Here is a 27,579-nt window from a genome sequence, read left to right on the forward strand (position 1 = left end):
CTGGAACATTCTTGTTTGTGAACATTTTTCCTTGCATCTGGTTGGGATTTCCGGTGTTACATGTTTTGGCTGTTGCTTTGTGTCTTGCTGTGTGTTGATGAGACAAGACCTGCTTGGCTCATTTCAGTGCCCCTTTTAGCAGGCTGCAGGTAGCACCTGGGTTTGCCTTCTGTTGTCCGGACTGAACAAAGGCAGTTCCTTCATGTGACCACCGGATTTTGCTTGCACTCTGTTGGACTCCTTCACTTTGTTTTGTATTTCTTTCAAGCCCTGCGTGTGTGTGGAAAAACCAAACACAGATTTCAGCTGGGAGCTCACAAGTGATGATAAAAAGGGAATAATCGCTCCATTGGACTGCTGCATGCACTGTGCTAATGTGAGGGTGGTGGTTGTATTCTCATGTGTTTCAAGCTCACTGAAGCACTTCTGCCTTCTTTCCCCTGTGTTTAACTAGCCATCCACCTTTCTTATTCCCTCTCTTGCACTGGCACTAGCACTGCTGTAGCCCTGTGGCAAGCCAGAACCAATCATGAGGCTCATCCTAAATTGAAACAGATCAATGTATTTTATCATATCAGTTTTTTGTTCCAGATGACTGTTCAAAGCCTTTAGCTGACCCTAGGAAAGTGGATGAGAGGAGGGCAGACTGCTCTATTCATCTTTTGTTGCTCTTTGCTCTCTAGTAGGTCAGAGTGTTGAAATGAAAGCAGAGGCTTTAAGGCCAAGTAATAAGAGCCTCCCAGAGGATTGGCTGGCATAGCTGGGATTTCCTTGTCAGTTTTATTACTTTCAGCTTCTCTTATATTCTGTTTGGGAGCATATGATAAAGGGCATTCTGGTTATTTCCCAGAAGGGATAGGCAGGGCTTCTTGCACAAGTACATGTGATCCAAGTTGAAATACATGGTATATTCACCAGTGTGGTAGCAGAGATATGAAATAAAACAGTAGGAGCTTTGCTAGTAAGCTACAGGGAATATCTGTGCTGGGTTGTGACTAATTAGTGAGGATTGCCCTTTGTAAATTAGTTGGATGCACCAGCAGGGCTGAGTTTGGCCTACTTCTTATAAGAAGATTTTTTGAGGCTTTTTTTTAAAGACACTGTAGACCAGTATTGATAATTACATATTTGCTAGGCTACATTGTAACAGTGCTCCAGCAGGTTGTGTGAATCTTCCCAAGGTGTATTTTTGCCGGCTGTCTCTAGGATGGGCTCTTGGCAGTGCCCTGGATGCATCCATGGGCCCCAATGGCCCAGCCAAGCCACACCTGGAACCTCCACCCACACCCCTTACCCACTGGATGAAGTCTCCAGAGACTGATCCAAATATAGAAATGAGTCAATGTTTAAGGGTCTAGGCCAGTGGTCTCCAAGTGTTTTTGATTGCATACCCCTATTGGTAAGTTTTTTGAGCATGCACCCCCAATATATGTAAATTTATTTACATATGCAGGTATATGCATGTACTACTGAAGTTTTAATACTTTCTTCTTGCCCCCCATTGGATTGTCTTGCACACACCCCACTTTGAAGACCACTGGTCTAGGCTTCATAACTCTTACTTCTACTCATTGTGGCAAGTTTTATTTTCAGATGCTCCTGGCTTAATATGGTTTATACCCATTTCATACATCACTCCTTGCTTTGGCTCACTGTATGTTAACAAAGAGTGAGGAGGACAGAAAACCAGAAGATAACTGACAAGGAAAGTGACAAATTTTTCTATCATTTGTGCCGTAGAAAATGCTTTAGGAAAATTCCACAGGACACGCTTGCTTTTATTAACACACTTTTAAATGATCATCTATGTCAAGGTCATGTGTTGCTCAAATTTCTCTTTTCTAAGAAGACTGAATGACTAGTTTTGGGTGAATTTGCTTTTGGGTGTGCAAGTATTCCATCTGATTGTCTGCCTCCTCCTGAAATTAACAGGGCACTAATCATTTGATAATCCTTGTTGAAAATAGGCATCAGTTGAAAAGATTTAAACCTGCAGTGCCCTGGTTTCAGCAGGGATACAGTTGATTTTCTTCCTAATGGCTGATCCAGTGCTGTGTTTCGGCTTTACAATGACAATAACACATAATAAGGCCTTTTCAGCTTCTGCCACTGCCCCTCCAGTGATTGGGCTGATTTGTATTTGTGAGTAGTAACAAATACCGTGACCAGGACTAGAGAGGCTCTGCCTCCAGCTGGGTGGAGGAAGGGGACTGCCAGGTTTGACTATCAGGTTTATTGTACTGTGGATTTGGCACATCAAAGCCACAGGAGAGATGCAGGATTTATTTCTACAACAACTTCATAGACACTTAGGCCAAAGAGTTGGATATATCATCTTCCCTATTGTGCATCAGCCTCTGGGAAAACCAGACAATACTATGGACTGTTAAAGGCCACACTGGGAACAAGGGGTACTGGGACAGTCAGACATTAGGATACACATTTAGCAAAAGCCATCTGATTAGTTATCTCTAAGGGATTTGCTAAATGGTCTGTCCCTGCCCAATCAAAACTTTCACATACTGTAAAAGTGGATGAAGTTCGTACAGTGCACATAGAAAATGATGTGGAAGGCAATCTGGGTTGTTCCTGTCTCGGGCAAAGGCAAACCTATCCATGAGATTGCATTTGCTCAAGGACCTAATGCAGACGGATGGGGAAATCCAATATGTACTCAAGGGGGATTTGATTTTGGGTGAGAACAACCAATGATGGTGTTAATTGCTGTGTAATACCATATTTCATCACTACTCTGGTTGCTTTATGCCACATCAATGGTATTGCAGTAAGAATTGCCCAGGTTAAGGAGAACAAGTGCTGATGAAACCGAGCAAAGTGCATCAATGATAGAACCAGACAGACTTCAGCATGTAATAATTCCAACACCACTTACCATCTCCTTCACTTTGAAGGACTGATATGACAATGGAGCCCAAAGTCCTGGATTGCATGAGCTCAGTGGACATCTTAGAGGGATGGCCCATAGGCTAAGGGCCTATATGTCTGCATATATATCAAAAGACAGGAAAGATGGTTGTGATTATTTGGGATGCGCTGGAAGGTGTGGGACCTAAAATAAGAGGTAGATATTGTCCTGGTTTTGACTGGGGTAGAGTTAATTTTCTTTTTAGTAGCTGTGTTTTGGCTTTAGGATGAGAATAACATTGATAACACACTGATGTTGCTGAGCAGTGTTTGCACCAAGTCAGGGACTTAGCTTCTCACAGCACCCCACCAGTGAGGAGACTGGAGGTGTGAAAGAAGCTGGGAGGGGAAACAGCCAGCAGAGCTGACCTCAGCTGACCAAAGGGATATCCCATACATATGGCATCATGTGGAACAGTAAAACTGGAGGGAATTGGCCGGATGGTGATGGCACATTGCTTGGATTAAGCTGGTCATCAGTCAGCAGGTGGTGAGCAGTTGGATCGTGCATCACTTCTTTTGACCATTCTTTTATCATTGATATTACTTTCCCTTTATTTTTCTGTTGCATTAAGTTGTCTTTATCTCATGTTTTACCCTTTTTATCATGAGTCTCTCCCCTGTTCCACTTGGGGGATCGAGCAAGTGACTTTGTGGTGCTCAGCTGCCTGTCAGGCACATTAAACCACAGCATGCGGTTACCTGGTTATGTCAGTCTTGGGTATGTGTGGTGAAATAGGAACTCAGAATTTTGTCTAAGTAGGTAGCTTTATGGCTTGGCTGTGATCTTGATAGTTCTTTCACAGACCATACCCCTGTGAGTCTGTTTAAATTGCATGTTGCTGCAGTGGTATTTCACAAAAGCACTGCCATGCTGCATGTTGTTAGTGCAGTGCTGCTTACACATATCTGGGGGGATATTGAGATGGTAGTGATCTGTCTGTATTTTTGCAGTTTTTAAGGTGTGGGAGCATGGAGCCCCTTAGGCAGTGAATGCTGGTTGAAACAGCTTTTGAATGTAGTGAGAGCTGTGCATGGTTAAGTGGCTCTGTGGTGGAGCACTGATCGGCTGTATAAAAGCTTGGTGTTGGTTTTATACAGGTGAGCTCTTTGGTAAACCAGACTTTAAAAATGAAACAGTGACATACTTCTTTTTCATGTGTTACAGAATTCTGCCAGTGATGACAAAAATGTTAAAACTTTTTAAGAAGGTGCACTTCTGAAGGGAACTCGTTATGATTTTTGTTGTTTATAAAAAAATGCAGCAGTTTTGTTTGGGGTTTATCATCTGTTATGAACTGGTAGGAGTTTACAGTATAGATTTTTCTTATATCGTGTTTATCTGGTAAAGCTAAGTGTATGGTCTACTAAAGGGTGTAATGGTAAAGGTTGTGTGTTACTCTAAGATTTTCTCTCATCAGTGTTTTGATGCATTTTGTTTTCCTTCTGATCATCATATGCAGGTTTTGAAGATTCCGTGAACTTAGAAATTTGTCTAAATTTGCATCAGTTGTCTTAATACCTCCAGGAGTATTGATTGAACAGTTCTGTGTTGTCACTTCTGCTATGGTGGACCCTTACTATAATCACAGAGAATATTTGGTCGTGTAAAGCAAAGACATTTTACTGAGTTTAAATAATGCTGTCAGTATTGCAAATAGACACATGGGATGGGATATTCAAAAGTTGGTTTGCAGTGTGAAAACAAAGATAATTTTGACTTTTGATAGATTTTTACTTTTGGTTAGCTAGGAGGCTTTGGAATGTGCTCTTGAGACATGGATATGCTTTCAGCAGTTAGAGGAAGTAAGAGCTTTCTGTAAGTAGTACTATCAGTACAGTTAAAGCAGAATGCTAATTGCTTATTAATTTGTTCTTGGTAATACACATTTACATTTAAATTTCATGACATCATACAATGTCATGCCATTTGCTTAGCATTAAATTACAATAGCAGTGCTCAAGCTGGTGGCTCCATGCAAGAGTAAGCAGATGGAATACTGAATCATGGGAGAAATTGCTTTTCTTAAGATGCATAATCACCTTATGAATGCTGATTTTTGTCAGCATTGAGGTAGTTCTCTGTTGCTGTGCTTTGTTTTTCTGTTCTCCCACAGATGTGATACTGAATGATCCTTACACTGACATATGCTCCATTTCTGTTTCACCCGCACTGTAAGTTAAGGCACAGAGAAAGAAAAAATCTGAATAAGGCTATGCAAGATAGAGGACACGGTATCCTCTGCTAGTCTACAGTATAAGCTATTTTCAGAATCAGTGGAATACAGAAGAATTTCAGGAAAGAGGTTACAGAATCACAGGACAGCCGAGGTGGGAATGGATGTCTGGAGATTATGTTATCCCCTGTCCTGCTCACAGCAGGCTCAGCTAGAGCAGGCAGGTCAGGGCCAGAGCAGGCAGGTCAGGGCTCTGGTCCAGCTGGGTTCTAGGTATCTCCAAGGAGGGAGATACTTCACTGAAAACCTTGTACCAGTATTTTGCTACCCTCAGAATTTTAAAAAATAAAATTGTGGGCTTTTTATTCCCCCCCTACATAGAGTTTTTGGTTTATTTTGTTTTGATTTCTGCCCCTTGCCTTTTGTTCATTCACTGGATACCACTTAGAAACATTTTGTGTGTCTCAGTATTCTTAACACCCTCCTACCAGGTATTTATGCACAAGTTAAGGATTCCCTCATAGTTTTCTCTTCCTCAGGCAGAACAGTCCTGGTGCTCTCAGCTTCTTGTATAGCAGGTGCTTCAGTTCCTTCACTGTTTTAATCATTATGGAGATCAGGATGAGGAGTGATTCACGTGGATCTCTGGTCAGGGAGAGTAGTTTTTATTTGGCAAGAAGTAAGAGAGAGAGCAGTGTTAAAACATTTGAATGATAAGTATGACAGCATGCTTTTTAAGGGAAGTTGAGAAAAAAACAAGCATGGAACAAGTGGCCACATTGTTATTTAGCTATTGCTAAGAAAGGTCTGTTAGAAAATAGTATTCTTTTTAATGCTTAGTCATGTCTTGGCTATAGTTTTGGTTCTAGACTGTAGCAGCATCCTCATGGCACTGGCCTAAGTTTATTTACCTTTTTGACTGCTCAAAAAATACTGAGATATTCTAAATAGGTTTTGTTGTTGAAAACCAACTTTTGTGTGATACATATCAAATATCCATCCTCTCCTTCTTTATTCTAGTTGTCATGGATGATGACGATGATGAATCCTGTCTCCTTGATCTTATTGGGTAAGTTTTCCATAAGCAATTACTGCAGAAAAGTTGGGAATAATTTGCAAAATAATCTTCTAGAAGATGATTCTTAGTATTTTCTAAAGACAAGGTGACTTGCAAGGAAATGAGCAGACATGCTTTACTTCTTCCATGTGGAGATGTGTAGATTGCAGAGCTTTCAATCCCAGTGGGTACTACCTGGCAGTCAACACTTGCTGACATTGTCCTCAGGAGAGGCTAAGGAGTGTGTGTTCATGGAGGATGGATTCTCTTTTCAGGTAGTGGCAAGATCAGATCAGATCAGTGTTGATGCATGTTACTAGGGATGTTACTACAAACTTCACTGCAAATAACTTGTTTTAAATTAAAAACCCAAAGATGACCATTTTTTAGAGAAGTGGAACTAGATAATTTATTAATACTATTTTAAGGGAAAAGTATTTTATTTTTTTAGCTTGTATTTTAAGGGAAAAGTAAAATGATAAATATTTAAACATTTAATGTCTACTGAAAATACACACTTGAATCTAAATGTTGGAAAAAAAGAATAGCTCTCTGTACTGTTTTGTATTCACAACAAAGAAGAATTTACCAACATTTTTGTCAAAGATACTTGATTTTAATAAAATGGGGGATTTTGAACAGTGATATGGGTTGTTGGGTGGTTTGTTGAATGGTCATGTGGGTTACTGGGTCCTCCTTATTTCCATAACGGATTTATATTGGGTTATATAATTCTGTATGGCAATCTCCAAAAATAATTAGGATAGCTGAAGCATGAGCAAGTTTTTTATGGATTGTATATGTGACAGTTTACCTTTCTTTGGCTATTCATGTCAGTATTCATGTCAGTATTCAAGAACAGATAATATGTTAAAAATGCATATAAAACACAAGAAGAGAATTGAGCTTTTCGTGCACAATACTTTGTTCAAACTCTGCTAGAAGTTAGTCTGACATCAGTCTCATGGCAGCAGCTAAAAGATAATTTCTAGTTTGTACAAGAATTTTTTTCTGTCTTAAGTGTAGTAAATAAATAGGCATTTTATGTTTCTCACACACCTGAAAACTGCCAGCAAAACCAGTGACAAGTTAAACTTTAGAAAAATCAAAACACCACCACAATGGTTGCTGTAGTTTGAGGGTTGCTTTGGACGCTGTAGCAAAAGCAGTGCCATTAAACGGTCACAGATACATTCTGTGAAGTATCTGTTGTACAAGGTTAATGATTGTGGCCATATGAAAACACTTCCTGCTTGGAACATAAAGATGATCATGGGACAATTAAGTGCTCTGTCATGAGCATGTATCATGAGGATCTTGGTGAAAGATCACAGGTGGTCCAGAAAATGAAGTGCTCTCTATACGGAGGAGTGTTTGTGTGGAAAATTAGTGTTCTTCCTGCTGCTGGCAGCAATTATTGTCTTAAGCATCTAGAAGAATGGAAAACAATTTTTTTTCATCCGATCTGTGATTTGGTAAGTGCCTTTTAGAATTCCTTCCTTATTAAAGACAATATTTAAGGTGATGAAGTGTTTCTTAATTTTTAATTGCATTTTTCATGATTGAAAGACAGTGAGGGTAATTAGTATTAAATGGCCTGGTTATTTTACTGATAAAATCCATGAGCACAATAGAACCCTGTATGAGATCCCAAGTTCTGTGCTCCTTATTTTTTGAAATTCGGTGACATCTACTATGAAAATGACGTTCTTATTTTAAAATATATGTAACCACTTCAATATTGTAAGCATAATAGTACCATAAAGTCCCTGCCAAGTACTGTCTAACGTCTTTTGTAAACACATAAACACAGTTTAAAAAAAAAGAAAAGGAATAGAGGTGTGTTTGTCCTTTTATAAGAGTAGTTGTGAACCTGAAAGATCTTTAACTTTATGCTTCTTTATTTTCTAGGACCATCAAGCAAGAAGGAGACATTTTTAATTGCTGCTTTTTTACATGAGAATTTCCTGCTTCTAAAAAATGTTTTATTATTACTTGTTAATCAATAAACATGTTCAAAAATCAAAGAAATCCATGTCAGTTTACTCTTTATGCTAAGGGAAATGTTGTATAATTGTTGAATTAGAATAATCCCATGTAACACAGACTTCTTTTTACTTGGTCTATATGTACAATTAAATTAATGTATTTGTATTTGTCTGAATTTCTGGCACTCCTTCTGTCAGACTACATTTTCAATACGAGTTTTATTTAGTGCTAGTGCTAAGTTAATTAAATACACTGAAATTCATAATACTTAGTCAATTATTTCTATGGTTGATTTCATTTGGAAAAGGTGCCAGTTTTTCTTCATGAGGGGATTGTTACTCTGACAATCATAAATTTTTATTAACTTGTGTTAAAGGTGACAGAAAACATGTCAAAGAATCAGGTTTGTAAATACCCTATTATTGGATGCTAGCTAAACAAGGCATTGTAGTTTAGCTGTAGAAGAGGTGGTACCTGTTTTAGTTCTCACATTATTTGGTGGTAGTACATTCCTTAGGTTTTGTACTGTGTGCTGTCATAAAATACCACGTGTTTTAAGAGAATATGAGTAACACCCTCGTAGAGGGAAATAGAGTGTAACTAAAATTTTGTGATCAACGTAGTTTGTTGCTTGAAACGCCTTGTTACAATGTCAGCAGATAGGATCAATGTCTGGAAGTTGTTCTGATACAGAAACACAGATCCCCAGATGATATAAACTTTCAGCTTTGCATTGGATTCAATGAAAGATGCATTTTTACTAGAAACCTGATTTGTATATGAGTACAAGTGTGTGGCTTAGTTAAATTAGGCTTGTTAGTAGAAAGGACTTCCAAAAAGTGGTAACTACTTTTTTTTTTTGTCTTTTCAGGGACCCACAAGCACTGAACTATTTTCTACATGGACCTAGTAGTAAATCTGTAAGTAGCAGATTGCTCTGTGTATCAGATATACTTAAGCTTCGCTAAGTGTACTATGTCTAAACACGATTTTTGTCTTTTACCAGAGCAATGAAGACTTGACTAATGCAGAATATTCTGTAGCCAACTCAAATTCAATTTTCGCCAACTCCAATGTAAGTGGTCAGGAGTTAAATGATACTAGTATTGAGATTGCATGCTTCTGTATGGCTTCACTTGTCTTTTGTAAAACTGAATGAAGTATGTGTGGGTTTCAACTTTTTTAATGTGAGGGTTCTGAATACTATCTTATGCTGTTAGTATTTTAAGTATTTCAGTGGGGAATTAATTGGAAAAATACTGCACTGTTGGGATATGTTTTTTAAATATGTAAACTAGCTTGCTGAGTAGTGAAAGTGCTCTGTGGTGTAACTTTCTCCAGTAAACTGTACTCATGGCTTTAGTGACTGTAGGTGTAGCAGTGCTTGAAGACCTTGAAGGTTAGTCATTCATATGTTTCCTGTGTATGTTAGGATGGCTTTTTGTTTCTTTTTTTATGTACATTCTGAGCTGGCAGCTTTTTTAAAAATTAATGAATAGGCTGGTTTTTCTCTTTTTGTATTTTTTTCTTTAAACTCGGGGTAGTTTGGGATATGTCCTTCCTGTAACTTCAGTGTTAGGGAAGTCACTTTAAATTCATTAGGTGTTGCAAGAAGTCTTCAATGTTCCTTCGTATCAGTGTATTGCAGCCCTGGACCACATTTCACACAACGAGGTTGTGGAATCCCAGTCGTTGGTGATAAATTCAAGGCTAATCTGCTCTAGTGTGGGTGGTAGTCATGCTTTCAGTGGAACGTTGGACTGGATGACATAGAGATCCCTTCAGACTCATGTTTCTGTGGTTTCATTGGTGTGTTTTTTAAAACAACTGAATTGTTAATCTCACAATCAAGTTACTTGAATACATAGAACAGGATTTTCTTGGTAGTTCTTTCTGTTGTCTTGTTATCTTGACTGTTGTCTGCTTGTCCCATGTTTATAACAGATACCTGGATATACTTGTAGGTGTGTAGGGCCCTTAAATAATGGCATGAAGAAATTCTGAAAACTGTTAACCTATGTGTGGAGAACTAGGTGACTTTCCTGTGGGCAAAGTAGTGTAATGGGAAGTGCTTGTCCTGTCCTTCCCCTCTCAGGATCACTGTTAAATACTGTAGAAGAAACAGACAAGCTGAGATAATGGTGAGGGAGTAGGGTGCCAACAGTAACAGGATATGTCCAATTTTCTGCTGATGAGAAACAGTGCTTTCAACTTGGTAGCAGGCTGGCCAATAGCAGACAGCAGCTTCCTGTACACAGCACTGGCAGAGGGGTTTGAGGACTCATTCGGAGGAAAAACCGGATTTGGTGGAAAAGGGTGACGTATGACATGCATTTGTCATAGCTTAGACTTCCTACTTGTTCTTTGTGGACATCTTTCTGATAAGAATCACTAGGTGAGCAGGAGTCAGGTGTTTCTGGTGTATTTTCAGAAAGTGAGTTTGAGTAATTTTCAGAGGCAGTGGGAGATTCTGGATAAGGTGGGTTTTTTGCATAGGGAGTAGTGGTTGGAAGAAACAAAAATATTTGGTGGAAGCTAAGAGCTTTCTGGTATCTGAGATTGGGGTGGTAGGTAATCTGGAAGGCAGGTGGTCAGAGGAGCAGGATTTCCTAGTGTGTGTTCCTGGGATTATATACTACAGTTTAATTCTCAGCACTTGTTCCTCTCATGCTCTGTTCTCATCCATTATGTTTGAATGAGGAACACCAATGCCTTCTTCTCTTCCCTCCTCCCTCCCATGAGAGCCCTGTGCTGATGTAAGTGAAGAATGACTTGATTACAAATACAGATTCTTCCAGTGCATTGGGAAGGAGCAAGTGTTACCTTAAACAGATGGTTTCACAGTCCCTGCTTATAAAATGGGAAACCTGAAAAGTAAAGACTTCTGAGGTTTTTGTCATTAAAGTTTCTGCAGATACTGAAAGTTCTGCCTTTGTATGTGTTCAGAATTGCTGCCATGAAGTAGGATTGACTGTCTTGCTGCCCATCTCATGCCTTTCAGTGGCAGAGTGTACAAATTCAGTGTTGAGGGCTCAGTGCCTCAGCCGGTAAGCATGCTCAGCCAACACCTAAAGGAAGATTAAGTTCCTGCTGACTGAAGGAAAAGAAAGCACTCTCCACTCTTCCCACTCCCTTACATTGCCCCCATCCACCATCCCCACCTCCCCTGAGTTGATTGAGTCTATACCACCTCTGCTGATTCCTGGTTGGTTTCCTGTGGCAGTTGTCATGAGAGGGTTCCCTAGCCACTGCCCTGTTACCTGGCTTGTACTGGGTGGCTGCTTCCATTATCCTATTACAGTATAATAGGACAGTGTAAGAGAGCAGAATATTCACGGAATCAGTGAGAATAAGACTTGTCTTGTTGGTCAGCAGATTCACGAAGCTGCAGAGGTTTTGATTTCTTGAAATTAGCATGGAGTTCTGCATGGCTCTTCTGAATCTGGACAGTAGTGATTCAGATGTTAACTTGGAAGGTTCCTCATTCCAGTTTTTCCATATAAAATAGTTTTTTGATGTTCACTAGTCCTGGGAGCAGAGAATGAAACTTGGGATTCTCTGTTCCAGTGGGAGAATTTCAAGCTATTAATCTTGATTGCATGTAATATTATTTGCTAAGTGTTTCTATTGGTAGTAGTAATGGTTGTATTGTTAGTACTGACTGGAGCTGTTCAAGTTACACAGTTGTAAAAGATTTCAGTTTGGTCATTGTCCTTGGAGACAAGTTACAGATGCAGTAGGGAATTCTCCTCAAGAACCTGACAGTTAAGAATCCTAATTATGGCCTAATTACTGATTCCTTTTTGCTTTGCTCGATGGTAGCTAGGGACAGTTGAGAACCTGATATGTAGCTTTAGGTGTTCTTGAGGTTCAGACATTGAGATATTTAAGCAGTGGTTTAATTCCTCTGGTAACATAAATGTTAAAAAGACTGCTGTAGTTTTATCATTGTAACTTAAAAAGTATTTTATCTTAAGAAGATTTTAAAAATATTTTAAAACGTGACTGAAGTTTCAGAAAATACTCCTGTTGTTTCAGAAGCAAAATGGGGTAAAATTCTGAATAAATATGCTTGAGGAACTGAAGTTAGGGTGGGGACATGATTGCATGTGATAATTATGGCTTGCAGCATCTTCACACTGTTTACATGAGGTGAAAACAAGCGTCTATGACCTTCAAGGAGTGAAGGCTCAGAGTATGAATGTGGCTGATAATTGCACACCCAACAGTTTCCATTTATCCTGACCTAAAAAGAAACTGGTTGTTGCTGCTGAATAGCTGAGATATGATTATGCAATTTAAAAAGGTGTACTTTGCCTAACTTAAAACTATCGCAAGTATTACTGTGCATTTAAATTTGTCATTCTATCTGTAGAAGCCATCTGATGCTTGTGTTGTTCAGAGTTTCTGGACAGAACTTTGTTTTAGGAAAATCTTGACAGTAGGCCAGAGTAAATAGGTTTTGATTTTACTTATTACGGTGTTTATGGATGTGGATTTGAAGGATTTTTTAATGAATGGTACCACTTAATATTCGTGGTAATTCCAGTGTTTATAGTTCTCAGTAATCTTTTTATGAACATAAACCACAAAGTCGGTAACATTTTCTTTTCTTACCTCCTTGTTTCTAAATTTTTTTTTTCAAACAAGGAATTACCATAATGCCTTAACTCTGTGAAATTTTCACTAATTTACACTAAGTGATTATAGAAATGCTGATAGGATTTTGGAGACGAATCTCATTTGGTAGAAGTCAGTGAAAGGAAGGCTTTCTCCTGCCTTTCCCCTGCTTTATTGTTGCTACTGAGGCCTTGCCCCAAATTGAATTACAGTGGAGGTGTTTTCGCTCCACCTTTCTTTTATCCTTTTGTCAGTAGAGTGCTCAGCTTGAGGAAGGGAAAATGGTGCTTAGCATTTCATGTCCTCTTGAAACAGTGCAGCTGCAGGGCTAAGTGGTGTGTATTGAGAGATTTGAGAAGGGAAAGGAGAATGGCATCTCCAGCAGTGTGTTTGAAGGTGTGAGCAGGATGTCTGTGACCTGTTTGTGCTGGCTCACTGTGTGGGGTCCACATCACCCTATGGGAAGAGTGTAATTCCGTGTAGAAAGTTTGCTTGCATGGAAAAATAATGAGGAAAAAAGGTAGATACTGGAATTTCTGAGAGTGATTTCTTTTTTTGCCTTTCAGAACACTGATCCTAAGTCGTCTGTAAAAGGTGTAAGTGGTCAGCTTGGAGAGGGGCCTAGTGATGGACTGCAGCTGTCCAGTAGCCTTCAGTTTCTTGAAGATGAACTTGTGTCTTCTCCTTTACCTGATCTTACTGAGGATCAGCCTTTTGATATTCTTCAGAAGTCCTTGCAGGAGGCCAATATTACTGAACAGACTTTGGCTGAAGAGGCATATTTGGATGCCAGTGTAGGTTCTAGCCAACAGTTTGCACAAGCTCAGCTTCATCCTTCTTCATCAGCATCCTTTACTCAGGCTTCTAATGTTTCTAATTACTCAGGTCAGACGTTGCAACCTATAGGAGTTACTCAAGTGGTACAGCAACCTGTTGGAGCATCTTTTGCAAGCAATACAGTCGGTGTGCAACATGGCTTTATGCAACATGTCGGAATTAGTGTTCCCGGCCAGCATTTGTCTAATAGCAGCCAGATTAGTGGTTCTGGGCAGATACAGCTGATTGGTTCATTTAGTAATCAACCTTCCATGATGACCATCAATAACCTCGATGGATCTCAGATAATACTGAAAGGCAATGGTCAGCAAACACCTGCAAACATGAGCAGTGGCCTCTTGGTTCATAGACAAACTCCAAATGGGAATTCGCTGTTCGGTAACTCAAATTCAAGTCCAGTAGCACAACCTGTAACTGTTCCATTTAACAGCACAAATTTTCAGACTTCGTTGCCTGTTCATAATATCATCATTCAAAGGGGTTTGGCACCAAACTCTAACAAAGTTCCTATTAATATCCAACCAAAGCCTATTCAGATGGGTCAGCAGACTGCTTACAATGTGAATAACTTGGGAATACAGCAACATCATGTACAGCAAGGGATTCCATTTGCTTCTGCAAACTCACCTCAGAGTTCAGTAGTTGGTCCTCATATGTCTGTTAATATTGTTAACCAACAAAATACACGGAAATCAGTTACACCTCAGACAGTTAGCAATGCTGGAGGTAGTATTGTTATCCATTCTCCTATGGGACAGCCTCATGCACCTCAAAACCAGTTTCTCATACCTACAAGTTTGTCTGTTAATTCTAATTCAGTTCATCATGTCCAGGCCATAAATGGACAACTTCTTCAGACTCAGCCTTCCCAGCTGGTTCCTGGCCAAGTGTCTGCTGAGCATGTAATGCTCAACAGGAACTCCGCAAACATGCTAAGAGCCAACCAGTCGTATTCAGGACAGATGCTGAATAATCAGAACACAGCTGTTCAGCTTGTTTCTGGCCAGACATTCACAGCTCCTGGAAACCAAGTTATAGTAAATCATGGAACTTCCCAAATTGTTGGTGGACAGGTGCCACTGCAGCAGGCGTCACCGACGGTGTTGCATTTGTCACCCAGCCAAGCTAATGTTTCTCAAGGCAGATCGAGTTTTACTACCATGTCACCTGGACAGTCCACAGTCTCAAATATGTCAGCTTCTAATCGATTTACTGCTGCGAGTTCTTCTGGTTCAGTACATCCCAGCTTGGGAGCATCAGTTCAGTCTGTCGCATCAGGAGGGAACTTTACAGGAGATCAGCTGGTCCAGAACAGAGCTCAAGTTGCCGTCAGCGCATCGCATCGTCTTCCAGCATCCTCCTCCAAATCTGTCAGCACCTTTAGTCACACGTCTGTTGGAGTAACACAACAACAGTTTGCCTTCGGTCAGGTATGAAAGCTGCCTGAGAATGTAGCCAAAGAAAGGCTTCTAAGCTGTGTTAGAATGTGGTTAGCAAAGTTTAAAGTTGCTGTTAATACACAGAATGTTAATTTTGGTGGTTTCTATTGTTACAAATACTGTGGAACTGCTGAAAATTACTATAACCCAGAGACATCATTTCACTTGGTATTTTCTAAATCTGTCACTGAGTGAACAACTGTGTCACTTTGATTATTTCCAAAGATTTTGTTGATGATTTGTAGTGTTACTTTCAGAAGTGCTTAGCACTGATCTGTTTCTGCTCCTGTTTAAAGGAATGGGCATTGTAAGGTTATACAACTGTGAGCTCTCCTGAAAACTTTACCATAGGCTAGATGTAAAGGCTGAGGTACATTTTTAGCACTTAAAAGTCTTTTGACCTCACTAAAACCTATTCATTTTCTAGGTCTGTCTTACTGAAATTAGAGATGGCAAGATTTCTTGGGCTTCCTTTTGTTATTTACCATATTGGTGCTTTCGTTATGCATGTCTGGAGCAGTTAGAAGCTTTCAAATTTGAAGGAAAGACAAGAGGTGTTTCTTAGAATCTTTAAAAAGGAATTGCTTTTAAAGCAGTTTGTAAAAGCATAACATTTAAAAAAATCATTCTCTAAGAAGTCAAGCTAGCTGTAGTTAAAAAAATACCTGAATTTACTTTTAAGGTAAGATGTGGTCTTTTTCGTCCAGTAGATACACTTGCAGTATATATTCACTCAGATTTTTCTGTTTTCATTAGTGAACTTACAAACAGTCAAAAGTTTAAAAGAAAAAAAATTCATAAAGTTCCAGAGTGAACTGCCAATTTTAACTCAGTGACTTTTCACAGAATTAGCAACAAGCTGTTCAATTTCTATCCTTATTTTTAACTTTTGGTTAGTTTTTTTTTTTTTTGTCATTTTAAAGTACTGGTAACTCTCTCAGAATGCATTTGCACTAATTACCGTAGATCTTTCTCCTTTTCAAGGACCTGATGGATTTTTTTTTAACCAAAACAAAAATCTGCAGCAAAATAATGTCTTAGAAAATAACATGTGTATAAAAATTCAGTACGAAGATGTTGTAGAAACACATTTGTAGCCTTTGCCAAAACTGCTGGCACAGGTTGTAACATTTTGTTTGCAGATGAGTCATTTGAGGCTTGTCTTCATCTTCCTTTTTGCAGATTATGTTCTGGGTCAGTGAGTTTCAGCAGTTATAAAAGCATAGTCTTTCTTGTTGCTGTGAAAGATAATTTTGTTTTTGTGCTGAAATTTCAGAGCGGTAAATAGGAATTTACAGACAACAAATGCCACTATTTGCCAGAATCTTTTTAGTTCGTTTGTACTTGCATTTTAAACACTGTACTTAATACTAAATCATGTGTCATTTAGTTGCTAAACAGTGGATGGTTTGTTCCACTGGGGTTTTTTTGTCGTGAAAGCAACTTCATAATCTTGCAGTTTTGGGACTCTAGAAGCGGAGCTTTCTGAGGGCCACTTGTAGTGGTAAATCAGGGGTCTTGTAGAGTGCAACTGCTATGTATTTGTGCTTTTAGTGTAATTTCTATTCCACTCTGATTTACTTTATAAAATTCTTGAACTTGGAAGGATTGAGATGGGTGAAATTTCACCACTGATGAGTTTGAAGTTCAAAAAAGTATACATAGAGATGAATTTGAGATGCCTTTTCCATTTGTTTGCTAAAGCTTTCAGTAAATACCAGTGATCTAATTTTTTTTTTTTTATTTTATGTATGTGGCACAGAAAAAGGCTGTGAATCAGACATCACCAGTTTCTGCATCGAAGACACAAGATAATTTGAGGCAGCCTCAGCTATCAAGTCTTCTGAGCAACACACTATCAGGTCAACTAAGGTCTTTTTAACATAATTTTCTTAATTTTCTCCAGCAACAGAGATTCGTTCTTCTTCACTGTGTCAAATTTATATTGATGGCTCATGCTCATAGGGTTCTACAGGTTGTTGGAATTTTATTTTTAGAAGAATGCAAGCTGGTTTTTTCCCCAGTATTGAATGTGTGCTTTGACTTTTCCCAACCAAGGTACTTCATTAGAGAGAAAAGTTGAATCTTCACAATTAGTAATTATTTTTGCCCTCTATAAAATCCAAAATTGTACCTTCTTTCATTTTTCTTTTTTTTTTCCAGCTTAGGAAAATAGAAATAAGTAATTCTCAAAATGCAGACATCTGCTAAAATTCCATGAAACTTTAGATTCTTGAATGTGGTGGCTGCTTCAGATACAGAGGGAAGATAAATAGCAATTACAAGGTTATGTGCAGGCTGTCATCACTCACTTTGTTCTTGAATGTGTCACTTTCAGTTAAAAAGTCACTTTCAGTTCAGTTTTATTTCAGTTAAAATAGTTCATGCATTGTTCGTGGCAAAATAGCAGCTTTTCAAGCAGCACCATGCTACTAAAAGAACAAAACCCATACATTCAATGCAAACAGATAAATGCAGTGGCTTCCCTGTTCTCTTTGTACATTAGTAACCCTTTTGAATAAGGTCCAGTACTCTACCTTGCCTTTTTTTTCTTGTGTACTGTTATGTGTAAGCTGTCCAAGCAATTCTTTACAATCAGCACAGTATGCTGAGTGTCTTTGGGGGAAAAAAACCTGAATAAATTCTTACTTGTTTTGGTTGTAACATAGCATGACTGATAAGATGCTGTTTGAATTATGGAGCAAGGTATTTGGAGGAAGTCTGCCTATCTGAAAAATATAGGGGAAAAATATGCTTGCTGGCTCTAGAAAAATTTGATATGCTTGAGGGAGAGTTAGTATTGAAAAGCTTTATAAAATTTACTGTATGATTTTAGGTAAATTAACTAAACTTTCAATATTTGAATTTCTTCTAATATTGCAGTACTCTGGTGGAATGTGATTTATATCTGAGGATTTTTGTGGTTTGCAGGACAAAATATCAGTCCTGTTTAATTTTCATGAGCTGGTTTCTCCACAGGATACTTGCATTAATGCTTTTGTAGGCATAAGCTATATCTAAAAAGTCAAGTGAAATTATCAGGATAGGTACACAAAATCATTGTCTTCTCGCTTAGGATGACAAGAGTCTTTTAAATATTTTTTTATAGGACAGGACTCTGGAGGAAAAATCATACAACAATCTCTAGGAACAGCACAGCCACAAGAAAAAGTGATAGGATCATCATCAGTTCAGCAGAATATACAGGTAGAGAATACTCTTATTTATATGTTTCTCTGTCTGTCCTGGTTTTGGCTGGGGTAGAATGAATTTTTTTCTTAGCAGGTGGAACAGTGCTGTGTTTTGGGTTTAGGGTGAGAATAGTGTTGATAATGCACCAGTGTTTAGTTATTGAGCAGTGCTAACTGTGTAAGTCAAGGCCTTTCCAGTGCCCCATGCTGTGCCAGTGAGGAGGTGCACAAGAAGGGAGGGTGCATGGCCAGGACAGTTGGCCCAGACTGGCCAAAGGAATATTCCATGCTATGGAACATCATTGTCTGTATATAAATGGGGGAATTGGCTGTGAGCCACTGATCACTGGCTGGGACAGGGTGGGCATTGATCAGATGGTGCTCAGCAATTGCATTGTGCATCACTTGTTTCTCCTGGGTTTAATTCCCACTTTTTCTCTTTTTCATAACAACTTTATAATAACTATCATTACTATGTTACTTTATTTTTTCCCTAATTTCAAACGGTTCTTATCAACCTAAAAGGTTTACTTTTTTTCTTGTTCTCATCTCCACTGGGGTGGGGGGAGGGAGTGAGCAAACAAGCTAGGAATCCTTGCAGGTTTTTTTAGAGTATATGAACTCACTCAAACTTGCCAAATTCTACCTTGACATAATAAATGTTGGATTATTTTGCAAATTGATACCCTGAATGCTGCTTTGAGATTCATTTCACTAAGTGGAGTCTGATCGTACTGTTCCCTGAAGATAATTTTGTATGAAATAGCATTTCCTCATTGAGTTGGCCGTAAGTTAGATCTACTCTTACTATTACTTCTTGCAGACTCAGCTGTTCTCTAGCTGATGGGGAGAGAGTGATTAGTGAGAAGTAGCAGAAAAATTCCATCTGGTCTTTGTTTTGTTCTTTGCCTTTTTTTTTTTTCCATCAGAGGTTCTCCTACATATCACAAGTGCGTACAAAAATATTGTCCAGATTTTTTGGAGAGGATCTGACTAAGAATTTTTGTTTTTAAATGTATTTGTCAGTGTAGTAGGACAGGAATGTTTTTCTGTGTCTTATGGATGTGCAAGTAGAGCAAGTAGAGCAGAAGGTACAATAGCGCTCAGGAGTTCAGCCTGGTTGTGTAATGGTTGGTCAGATGGTCATTCTGCTTGGTGGTGACTACTTTGTCTGAAGTTGGAGGCTCTGAAGTGGGAGGCTTTTTGAGGCAAGTACCATTACAGTGGACCTGCCATCAGTCTTTACCCCTTCAGAGAACCTCAGGTCTTAGGACAGTGTTCCCAGGAAAAATCTTGGTTTCATAACTGTCTGAGCAAAGGAGAAAATGAGTTAGAACTCTGCCTGATCGGCATATCTGTAGCATTGACACTGAAGTAGATTTCCTAGAGTGGCTTTTACCACCTCCCCAGCCACTGTGGCTTTTGAGAACTTAAGTGCACAACCTTAGCTTGCTTTCCTCACAGGTACTCTTAATTCATTAACATCAGGCAAGATGACATCTTCTGAGAAATACAGAGGCAGTTTGTAAGAGCAGATTTATTTGGAAATGTTTTTAATTGTACCTTTCCTTCTTTGCACCTGCTAAATTTGATGATCTCTTTCCTAGTGAAATAGGTACCAAGCACAGCAGTGTTTTATACTGAATTTGCCTACAAACAGCATTTCAGACCTTTGGTTTATGTCACTTCCCTATTTTGTTGATAGAGTGCCCTGTGAAAGTAGGAGATAGTTGAAAGTGTTTGTACTTATGCAGTGGTTACAGTTAGTGTTGGTGATGTACTTAATTGACAGAAACAAATACAGAAACACAGGCTTTACAAATGTGGGGATGTATTGTAATTTTTCTTTTATTTTGAACTTAGGTGGATGGTCATTTAGTTGGACAGAAAAGGCCTGCTGCTAAACAGTTAACTAAAGGAGCTTTGTAAGTCATTCTTCCTTTGTAATTTTGTTCCAGAAACCTTAATTTTTTAGTTTTGTCAATGTGACAGCCCTGTACAGTATGTGTTAATTATATATCATTAATTTGTGTTGTAGTATTCTACAGCAATTGCAGAAGGATCAGGTACATGCTGTGACGCCAGATAAAAGTCGGTTCAGATCCTTAAATGATGCAGTTCAGAGACTCCTTTCATACCATGTGTGCCAGGGATCCCTGCCAACAGAAGAAGATTTAAGAAAAGGTAATTTACTTTTTAAAAATTGGCAGTAAGAGTGCAATTAGTGTATTGAGAGAATTCTTAATGTAAGTTAGAGCAGTAAGAAAAGGAACATTTTAAAATTTGTGCAGGTTATTGAAGAGCAGTGTTTGAAAGTGTACTTTGTCTTTCTAGTGGACAGTGAATTTGAATCTGTAGCTACACAGCTTTTGAAGAGGACGCAGGCTATGCTGAACAAATACAGATGTTTGCTTATAGAAGATGCAATGGTAAGGTGTATAACCCAGGTACACTTTGTTTATGGGATGGGATTCAGTTTGTTAAAAAAGTGCACACTTACAGAACAGGCACATGAACTTCAATGCTTCTACTTTGCTCTTACACTAAACAGGCTGTGATAGTCAGGAATGTGATTTCTATATATTTCTGTGACTAATGGAACCTGAAATAGTGTTGATAATGTCCATTCAAAGGCCTCCAGCCATATTATAATTGGAGCCAAATCATATTACAATTTAGGAAATCATTGTTTGCCCTTAAAAGATGGGTGGAACTTCTTGTTCTCATTAGAAGTGCTTCTGATTTAAGTGCTTTCACAGCCCCAGGTACGAAGTAAAATAAAACTGACAAAGTTACTTTAAGAGTGTATTTTACAAGGATCAGGAAATTCCATTGTGACTTCAGACATGCTAGTTTTCAGGCCTGGAACAGTTTTGAATTTGAGTATAATAGCCATTTAGATATTTAGAGACAGGAATACATAATATAATTGTTAGCATTAATATGGTTTTGAAAACTAGCAGTTCCATTGTAAAAGATCCTAGCCATCAAATATTTGCATGTATTTGCAGGTGCAAAGAGAGGATGGAGGTTGTGATTTGTTCTTTTAGCATCTGGTGTGTTGTATGGCAAATCCCATTTAGTAATTTTGAAGGGTTTATTTGACATAGCATTCAATTTTGAAACTAGTTGCTTGTTTTGTGGCCTAGTGCAGTGAACTTTTTCTGTGGTGGATGGATCCAACTTGCTTGAAGGCATTGTCAGCAAAATTCAGCTCTGTACCAGCTGGTTACGAGGATGGGAGAGAAGTGCAGGGAAGATGATAGGGTTGGTCCCATTTCAAGATTTTTGGTGGTTGTTCCTCTAAAAGAGAAATATGTGAAAAAAAATTGTGATATATGGTAGTAAACCTACTCAGTCCTGAAAAAGTACAATTCGTACAATTGGAAGTACTTCCCTATTTTAAAATCTTTACCAAATAAAATTTGCCATACAATGTAATATTTCATGATTGGGTTTCAGTAGTGGTTGGGTCACAGTCAAGAATTTTGAATTGTGAGTATTCTTCACAAATATGTAAGAAAATATTTTCTCTGAAGAGTAACAAAGCTATAAATGTTTTGATTTGCTACCAACATATGAATCACTACAGAGATTGATTCTCTTTTCCATTTCCTACAGCGGATAAATCCCTCTGCAGAAATGGTTATGATTGATAGGATGTTTAACCAGGAGGAAAGAGCATCTCTGACCCGGGATAAGCGTCTTGCACTTGTGGATCCTGGTAAATAATGCTTAACTTCTAATTTGAGTGTGGAGTGTTTAAAAATAGTTGTGGCCACAGTGAGGCACTGATTGCTATGGATTCCAGTAATTGAAATACCGAGTAAGCAGTTGCAAGATAACTTCTCATAACTCCAAAATTCAGCAATCCAGAGACACTCTAAGGTTGAAGCAGTTATTTGTGGGGGAAAAAAATATTTGGCAGAGAAATGTTTGAGTTTCTTTTAACAACAGTAATGACTCCTGCAGTGTCTCCATTCTAGCAGGGAAGAATCTGTGAATTTGCTTGCAGCCAGCAAGGACACCACTGTTTGAAGCATGAATGCTCTTGTTCATCTTAATGAAGTGTTGCTTTTGGGGTGTCATGGCCATTTAAATGGCACCATTTTTAACTGGAATGTTGTTGAACATAGCACCTGGAACCACATTATTTGTGTAAGATTACAGCTACTATTTGTTTAAAGGTTCTGCATGATCTGCATATTTTAAAAGCTATTCATTGGTTGTTTTGTAGAAAGTGTTAGTCTTCAGAGACCATATTTTCATATTTAGAGTGCTGGGAAGTGCCCTTAATCTGGTTTTACTGTGCACATACGTGTGTAGTGTGCTGATTAATTTAGTGATAATCTCTTGCACTGTACACAGCAGAACATTTAAGCATATGAGCAACTCTTAAAGACCCAGATCTGTAAGCTGTGGATGTTATTTGAATTTCAGTACTCACAAGCTGTGTTGGAGTGTCAGTTATTTTGGTGTATAGATAATTTTAATAAAATGTTGGTACTTAATTTTCAGATGGTTATCAGGCCGATTTTTGTTGTTCTGCCAAACAATTTGAGAAAACAGCTGAAGAAGCACAGTCCAGCAAAAGTGACCATCAATCTAGCAAAACATTACCTTCTCGAAGTCAGACTACCAAAACCCAGGCCAGAGACCGACCAAAATTCAGCTCAGCAGAGTCCACAAATCACAGTAAACTTCCTCTAGTGCCTAACAACATTCTGACGCCACAAGAAGGAAAAGCTTCTACTAAAAAATCCGAGAGTCTCACAAAAGCTTTAAAGTTTGAAAAAGCTAATTGTTCTTCTGAGAGCCAATATGTGGCCCTTTCTGAAGAAAGGATGACTGGGAAAGATCTTGCCAAGTCCACTGAGAATTCTTCGAGTTCTGAAGACTTGTCAAAAATAGTTTCAAGAGGCAGTCATGGAACACACAATAAAATATCAAGGAACACAGTTCAATCTTTCTCAAAGGTAACGTGTAATAATTCACTTCAAGACAAAACTCTGAGGAGCTCTCCAAAGAATGAGGTTTTGCATCTTGATAACAGGAAAGGCTCTGGTGAACCCCAGCAAGACTTACTGCTCAGTAAGAGTTTAGAAACTACATTTAAAAACATCTTGGAACTTAAAAAAGCTGGGAGACAGCCGCAAAATGAGGCAACAAGTAGTGGCTCGGTTGAATTAGAGTTTCCTACTTTTTCACCTATTGCTTCACAAGAGAACTGCCTGGAAAAATTTATTCCAGACCACAGTGAAAGTGTTGTAGAAACTGACTCTATTTTAGAAGCAGCTGTAAATAGTATCTTAGAGTGTTAATAGATACAGTACCATGGACAAGTTATGTTTCTCTTAGCAGAAGCAAATGTGAATGACACCACAGGTACAGCCTGACATGCATTTAAGGTTAATCTTTCTAAATTAGATTCTGTTCTGTGTTTGAGAGCAATACTCATTGTGGTTACAGTGAGATATCCAAGTAAAGTTAATCCTTGTTAGAATGCAGTCTGTTAGGGCCTTACTGTTTCAAGTATTATTATGATAGTGCTTTTGCTAATTGAGCAGTACTGCAACATAACAAGGTTGCAGGTTGTTAGGCCCTATATAATATGGTAATATACTGACAATCACAGTCATTTGAAAGGATATATTTATTAAGAAAATGTTTTTAAAGAGTGATGGAAGCAACAATTCTCCCCTACCCTTCTCTTCCACAAATCATCAAATTTTTAGTTTTTCTGGAAAACCCACTGTACCTCTATTCAGAAATGATTATTTGCTTTGTTAATGAATCTGTATTCTAGGATTCTTAAGTTGGAAGGAAATCATCAGTGTGTTTACAAGGCTTCATAATTTAAACTTTAAGTGCTTTTCTATTGCTTTCTGAGCAGAAACTAGTACTTGATGATATATTTGTAGTGGGTAACTTTAGTCTGTGGGATGATATTATATGATCTTAGTCACAGTGGCATGATATGAAGTAATAAATGCTTGACTAAGGAAGGTAGAATGGAAGCCAGTAAATAGCAAAGTGTACAGGATGAGGCCATGATAGAGCCATGAATTTATATATATAATACATATATATGTTATCTCTTGAGGAAAAGATTTTGCATTTTATAATTGGATGTAGTCAGCCTTGAGTCTTTCTGAAGTGGTATAAATGTTTTCTTTGATTTGTTGTTTGGTTTTTTTTTTTTTTAGACCAGTTGTCAGAAGCACTTTTATTTGAAAACTGTATTTGTAGCTTATATTTTAAGAGGACGTTAGCCTTACTCTGATTAAATTTAAAGGCCAGTGTTTATTTTTGATTTTTTTTATTTTTGCTATCAGAGAATGTTAAATCATCCACCGTAGCAGTCATAATTATCAAGATATGTACAGACCAAAGTTGATCAGCAATCCCATTGTTTAAACATATCAAAAATGTGTTATTATTAATTCATATTGTAAAGCCAAGTGAAACCATTGCATGGTTTGCATTTGGCTTGCTGTCATGTTGTTAAGATAGAATCTTATTATTTTATTTATTTATTTTAATCTATAACTTTTTTTTTTGCTGCCCATGCTGCTTTGTTGTAGTTTACTTTGGTCATGAGTGCTTTTATGCACATAAGCGCGCTGACGTTCGTCACGTGTGTGTAGTACATATGTCTGCTCAGGAGGATACAGCTTTTGTGGTTTCTAAGGTATGCTCATGTTCTCCCCCAGAACTTCTCCACTTTTTCTCAGAAACATTACCAGCCATTTTCCAGACTTGCTGATTATGATTTTCGTGATAGAGAGGCTCATTGTGACAAGCTGTGGTTGTCAGTCAGATTGCCAGGAGAGAAGCCAAAGGGTTTTGCTGGTGTGTAATTCAGTCCATCTGAATGGCACAGAAGGAAGCAGAATTAGCTCCTTGGGATAGTAGAACATTACAGCTCAACTCAGTGTTGAGCTGCAGTCCACTGTCTGACCACTAAAGGAAACCAAATCTAGAAAGCAGTGTGAGAAAGATGAACTTCCTTAAAATTCATCTCCCCTTCAACGTGAATGGAAGTACTGGTTTTGTATGTTAATAATTGCCATTTAAAAAAATTGTGCCAATTTTAAAGTACATGTTTGTAAAAACCCAACATTCCCAAGTGTTGTATAAAATATTAATAAGTATTGCCAGTTTTAAATTTTTAGTTGGGTGTCCACAGAATAGACTCTCAGGCAGTTAGTTGTTTTCTTATTGGCAAAACTGACAAGATAGTCTTCACCTATTGCCTTTTTAGATTTAATAATATTCTCATGGCTGTGTATCCTGATGCATATTTTATTTTACCATTTTGGAAATTTAACCATTCTAAACTATTTAGGAAAAAGAGCATTAAGTTACACAGCTGTATGTTAAGTAGTTAAATTTTTTTTTATTGAGAAAGAAAAGTGAAGTTGCACGTTCATCAATCCCCTTGCTTTTTGTACCACCTTGAAATGGGTATGGGGTTTTCAGCCTCTCTACAGCAATTACATGACTGAAGTATCAGGCTATGTGTCTTCTATTGGGTCACATTTGGGGAGAGGGGGCAATGGCATATAAAAAAAGACATTATAAAAAGTAATTGTGGCTGATTTGGTCAGACACATTTCTCTGAACTGCTGATGAGAGGAACCCATTGAACAATCCTACTAAGATTGGTCCTAGATTGTTAATGTTCTGTTCACTCCTTTGAATTCAATTCTAAAGGAATTCTGGTACGTGGTGAAGCAGTAAATGGAAGAATTGTATTTTTGTGGTGCTTAAAAAAGAGTTTATTAATCATATGGGCTCAAGTCCAGCAAAGTATTGTGAATGTGCATGACTTTAAACATGTTTTCATTATTTTGCTGGATCAGCATTGTGATTTCAATGTTATTTAATACTGCCTAATATTAAAACAAATTTTAAACTGGCAATTAAGAAAACTATGTTCATTTTGAAGATTTTAGTATAATTTATCTGTTAGAGTAGGGAGGCCTTACAGACTGACTTCACTTAAAGAGGATGTGTCACTTATTGTCAGTGTGGTATGGACTTTATTTGCTTAAATACCTTCATTTGTAAAGTATGTCTCACTTGAAATTGCTTTGTATACATTTTGTAAAAATATTTATAAAATGTTTTGTAAAAAAAAAAAGTATAACAAATTGCAGTTTATTTTGTTATGTTGGATAAATACTGTTAAAAGACACAAGTCAGTAAATATATTGTTAATCCATGGATAGGAAATGTTTAGTTGGAGATTACAAATTGAAACAACCATTGCAATACAGCCAAAGATTTGGGAAAAAATGTCTATCTGTGATTGTCTTGATTTAACCAAGTTGAATATTTACATTTCCAAAAGAGTATTGATCTCAGTTTTAAGTAATATGACTACAGAATATTCTTACTCCTCTGCTTTTCATGATGCAGCTCTGTTGTACTATACTTAGTAGGCCAACTTTCCATACTCTTTATGCATATTTCTGAACGTACACGATTAGATTTGGTTCATGTGGCATTATAACAATGTACAATAATATTAATCTCCAAATTACAAGAAAGTCAATGGTCCTGCCTTGTTGGTATTAGAAGTCTCACCGCAGCAAGGTCCTTGAGACATGCTCTCCTTCTGTGATGTATTTTCACAAGGTAGAGGAATCATCTTCCTGATGCCTTCAGGAGATGGAAGATAAGAGGGCTTTTGTCAGTCAAGTGGCCATGGCATCCACTCTGCAGGTTTGGCTCATATCAGCTGCATTTGGTTATAGATGCCTGTGTTTGGGTATTTCCCATTCCTTCCTTCTGGCTGTGAGAAGTTACTGCAAGTGCAGGTGATACAGCAAACCTTGCTACTTTTACTAGAGAGGTGATGGACGTTTTTCTACTGTGATTGAATTTTTCAGAAAGTATGCTGAGACTCTGATCTAGTAAAGCTCTTAAGCCTGGAACTTCCTCACTTTATTTTTGGAGGCTATGGAAGTGGAGCATTGGTGAAGGGCACTGCCTCTCAACTTGGAGTAGGGCCTGCACTGTTGAAAGGTAGAAGTCTTCATGGTTAGTATTTGTTATTTTGTCAATCAGGCAAAATAAACACGCCTTTTTAATGCTTCCTACATACATTCAGACAGTAACAAAATGAATAAAATCAGTTATATATTATTTAAATCTCTGTTTGGGTTAGGATGGCTAAGCATCTTGTTGGGGTTTTTTTTTGTTTGTTTGTTTGTTTTTTTTGTTATGATTTTTTTTCTTTTTGTCATATCCCTGTAGACTCATAAGGCAAACCTTTTGCATTGCTAAACATTTTGTGTAAGGTTTAGCGTGCAGCTGCCTTCACCTGAGAATATGTT

At 38.0% G+C, this 27,579-nt stretch overlaps 1 protein-coding gene across 5 annotated transcripts in view; it reads left to right on the top strand.

Annotated features, from left to right (window-relative positions):
• Positions 1 to 26,462, top strand: part of BICRAL (BICRA like chromatin remodeling complex associated protein) — a 45,365-nt gene extending 18,903 nt beyond the window's left edge. For all 5 annotated transcript variants that reach the window (XM_085054940.1, XM_085054938.1, XM_085054937.1 and 2 more), the window contains 11 exons: positions 6,123 to 6,171; positions 9,020 to 9,068; positions 9,155 to 9,223; positions 13,335 to 15,035; positions 16,807 to 16,906; positions 18,154 to 18,251; positions 20,099 to 20,160; positions 20,274 to 20,419; positions 20,570 to 20,664; positions 21,857 to 21,959; positions 22,754 to 26,462. In XM_085054940.1, the coding sequence (XP_084911066.1) occupies positions 6,128 to 6,171; positions 9,020 to 9,068; positions 9,155 to 9,223; positions 13,335 to 15,035; positions 16,807 to 16,906; positions 18,154 to 18,251; positions 20,099 to 20,160; positions 20,274 to 20,419; positions 20,570 to 20,664; positions 21,857 to 21,959; positions 22,754 to 23,556 (3,270 nt within the window). In that variant the 5' untranslated portion in view covers positions 6,123 to 6,127 and the 3' untranslated portion in view covers positions 23,557 to 26,462. The remainder of the gene's footprint in view (positions 1 to 6,122; positions 6,172 to 9,019; positions 9,069 to 9,154; positions 9,224 to 13,334; positions 15,036 to 16,806; positions 16,907 to 18,153; positions 18,252 to 20,098; positions 20,161 to 20,273; positions 20,420 to 20,569; positions 20,665 to 21,856; positions 21,960 to 22,753) is intronic.
• The last annotated feature ends 1,117 nt before the right edge of the window (positions 26,463 to 27,579 follow it).

The sequence above is a fragment of the Lichenostomus cassidix genome, chromosome 3 (genome assembly GCF_008360975.1).
Source record: "Lichenostomus cassidix isolate B80296 chromosome 3, HeHo_3.0, whole genome shotgun sequence".
Taxonomy (NCBI): Eukaryota; Metazoa; Chordata; class Aves; order Passeriformes; family Meliphagidae; genus Lichenostomus; species Lichenostomus cassidix.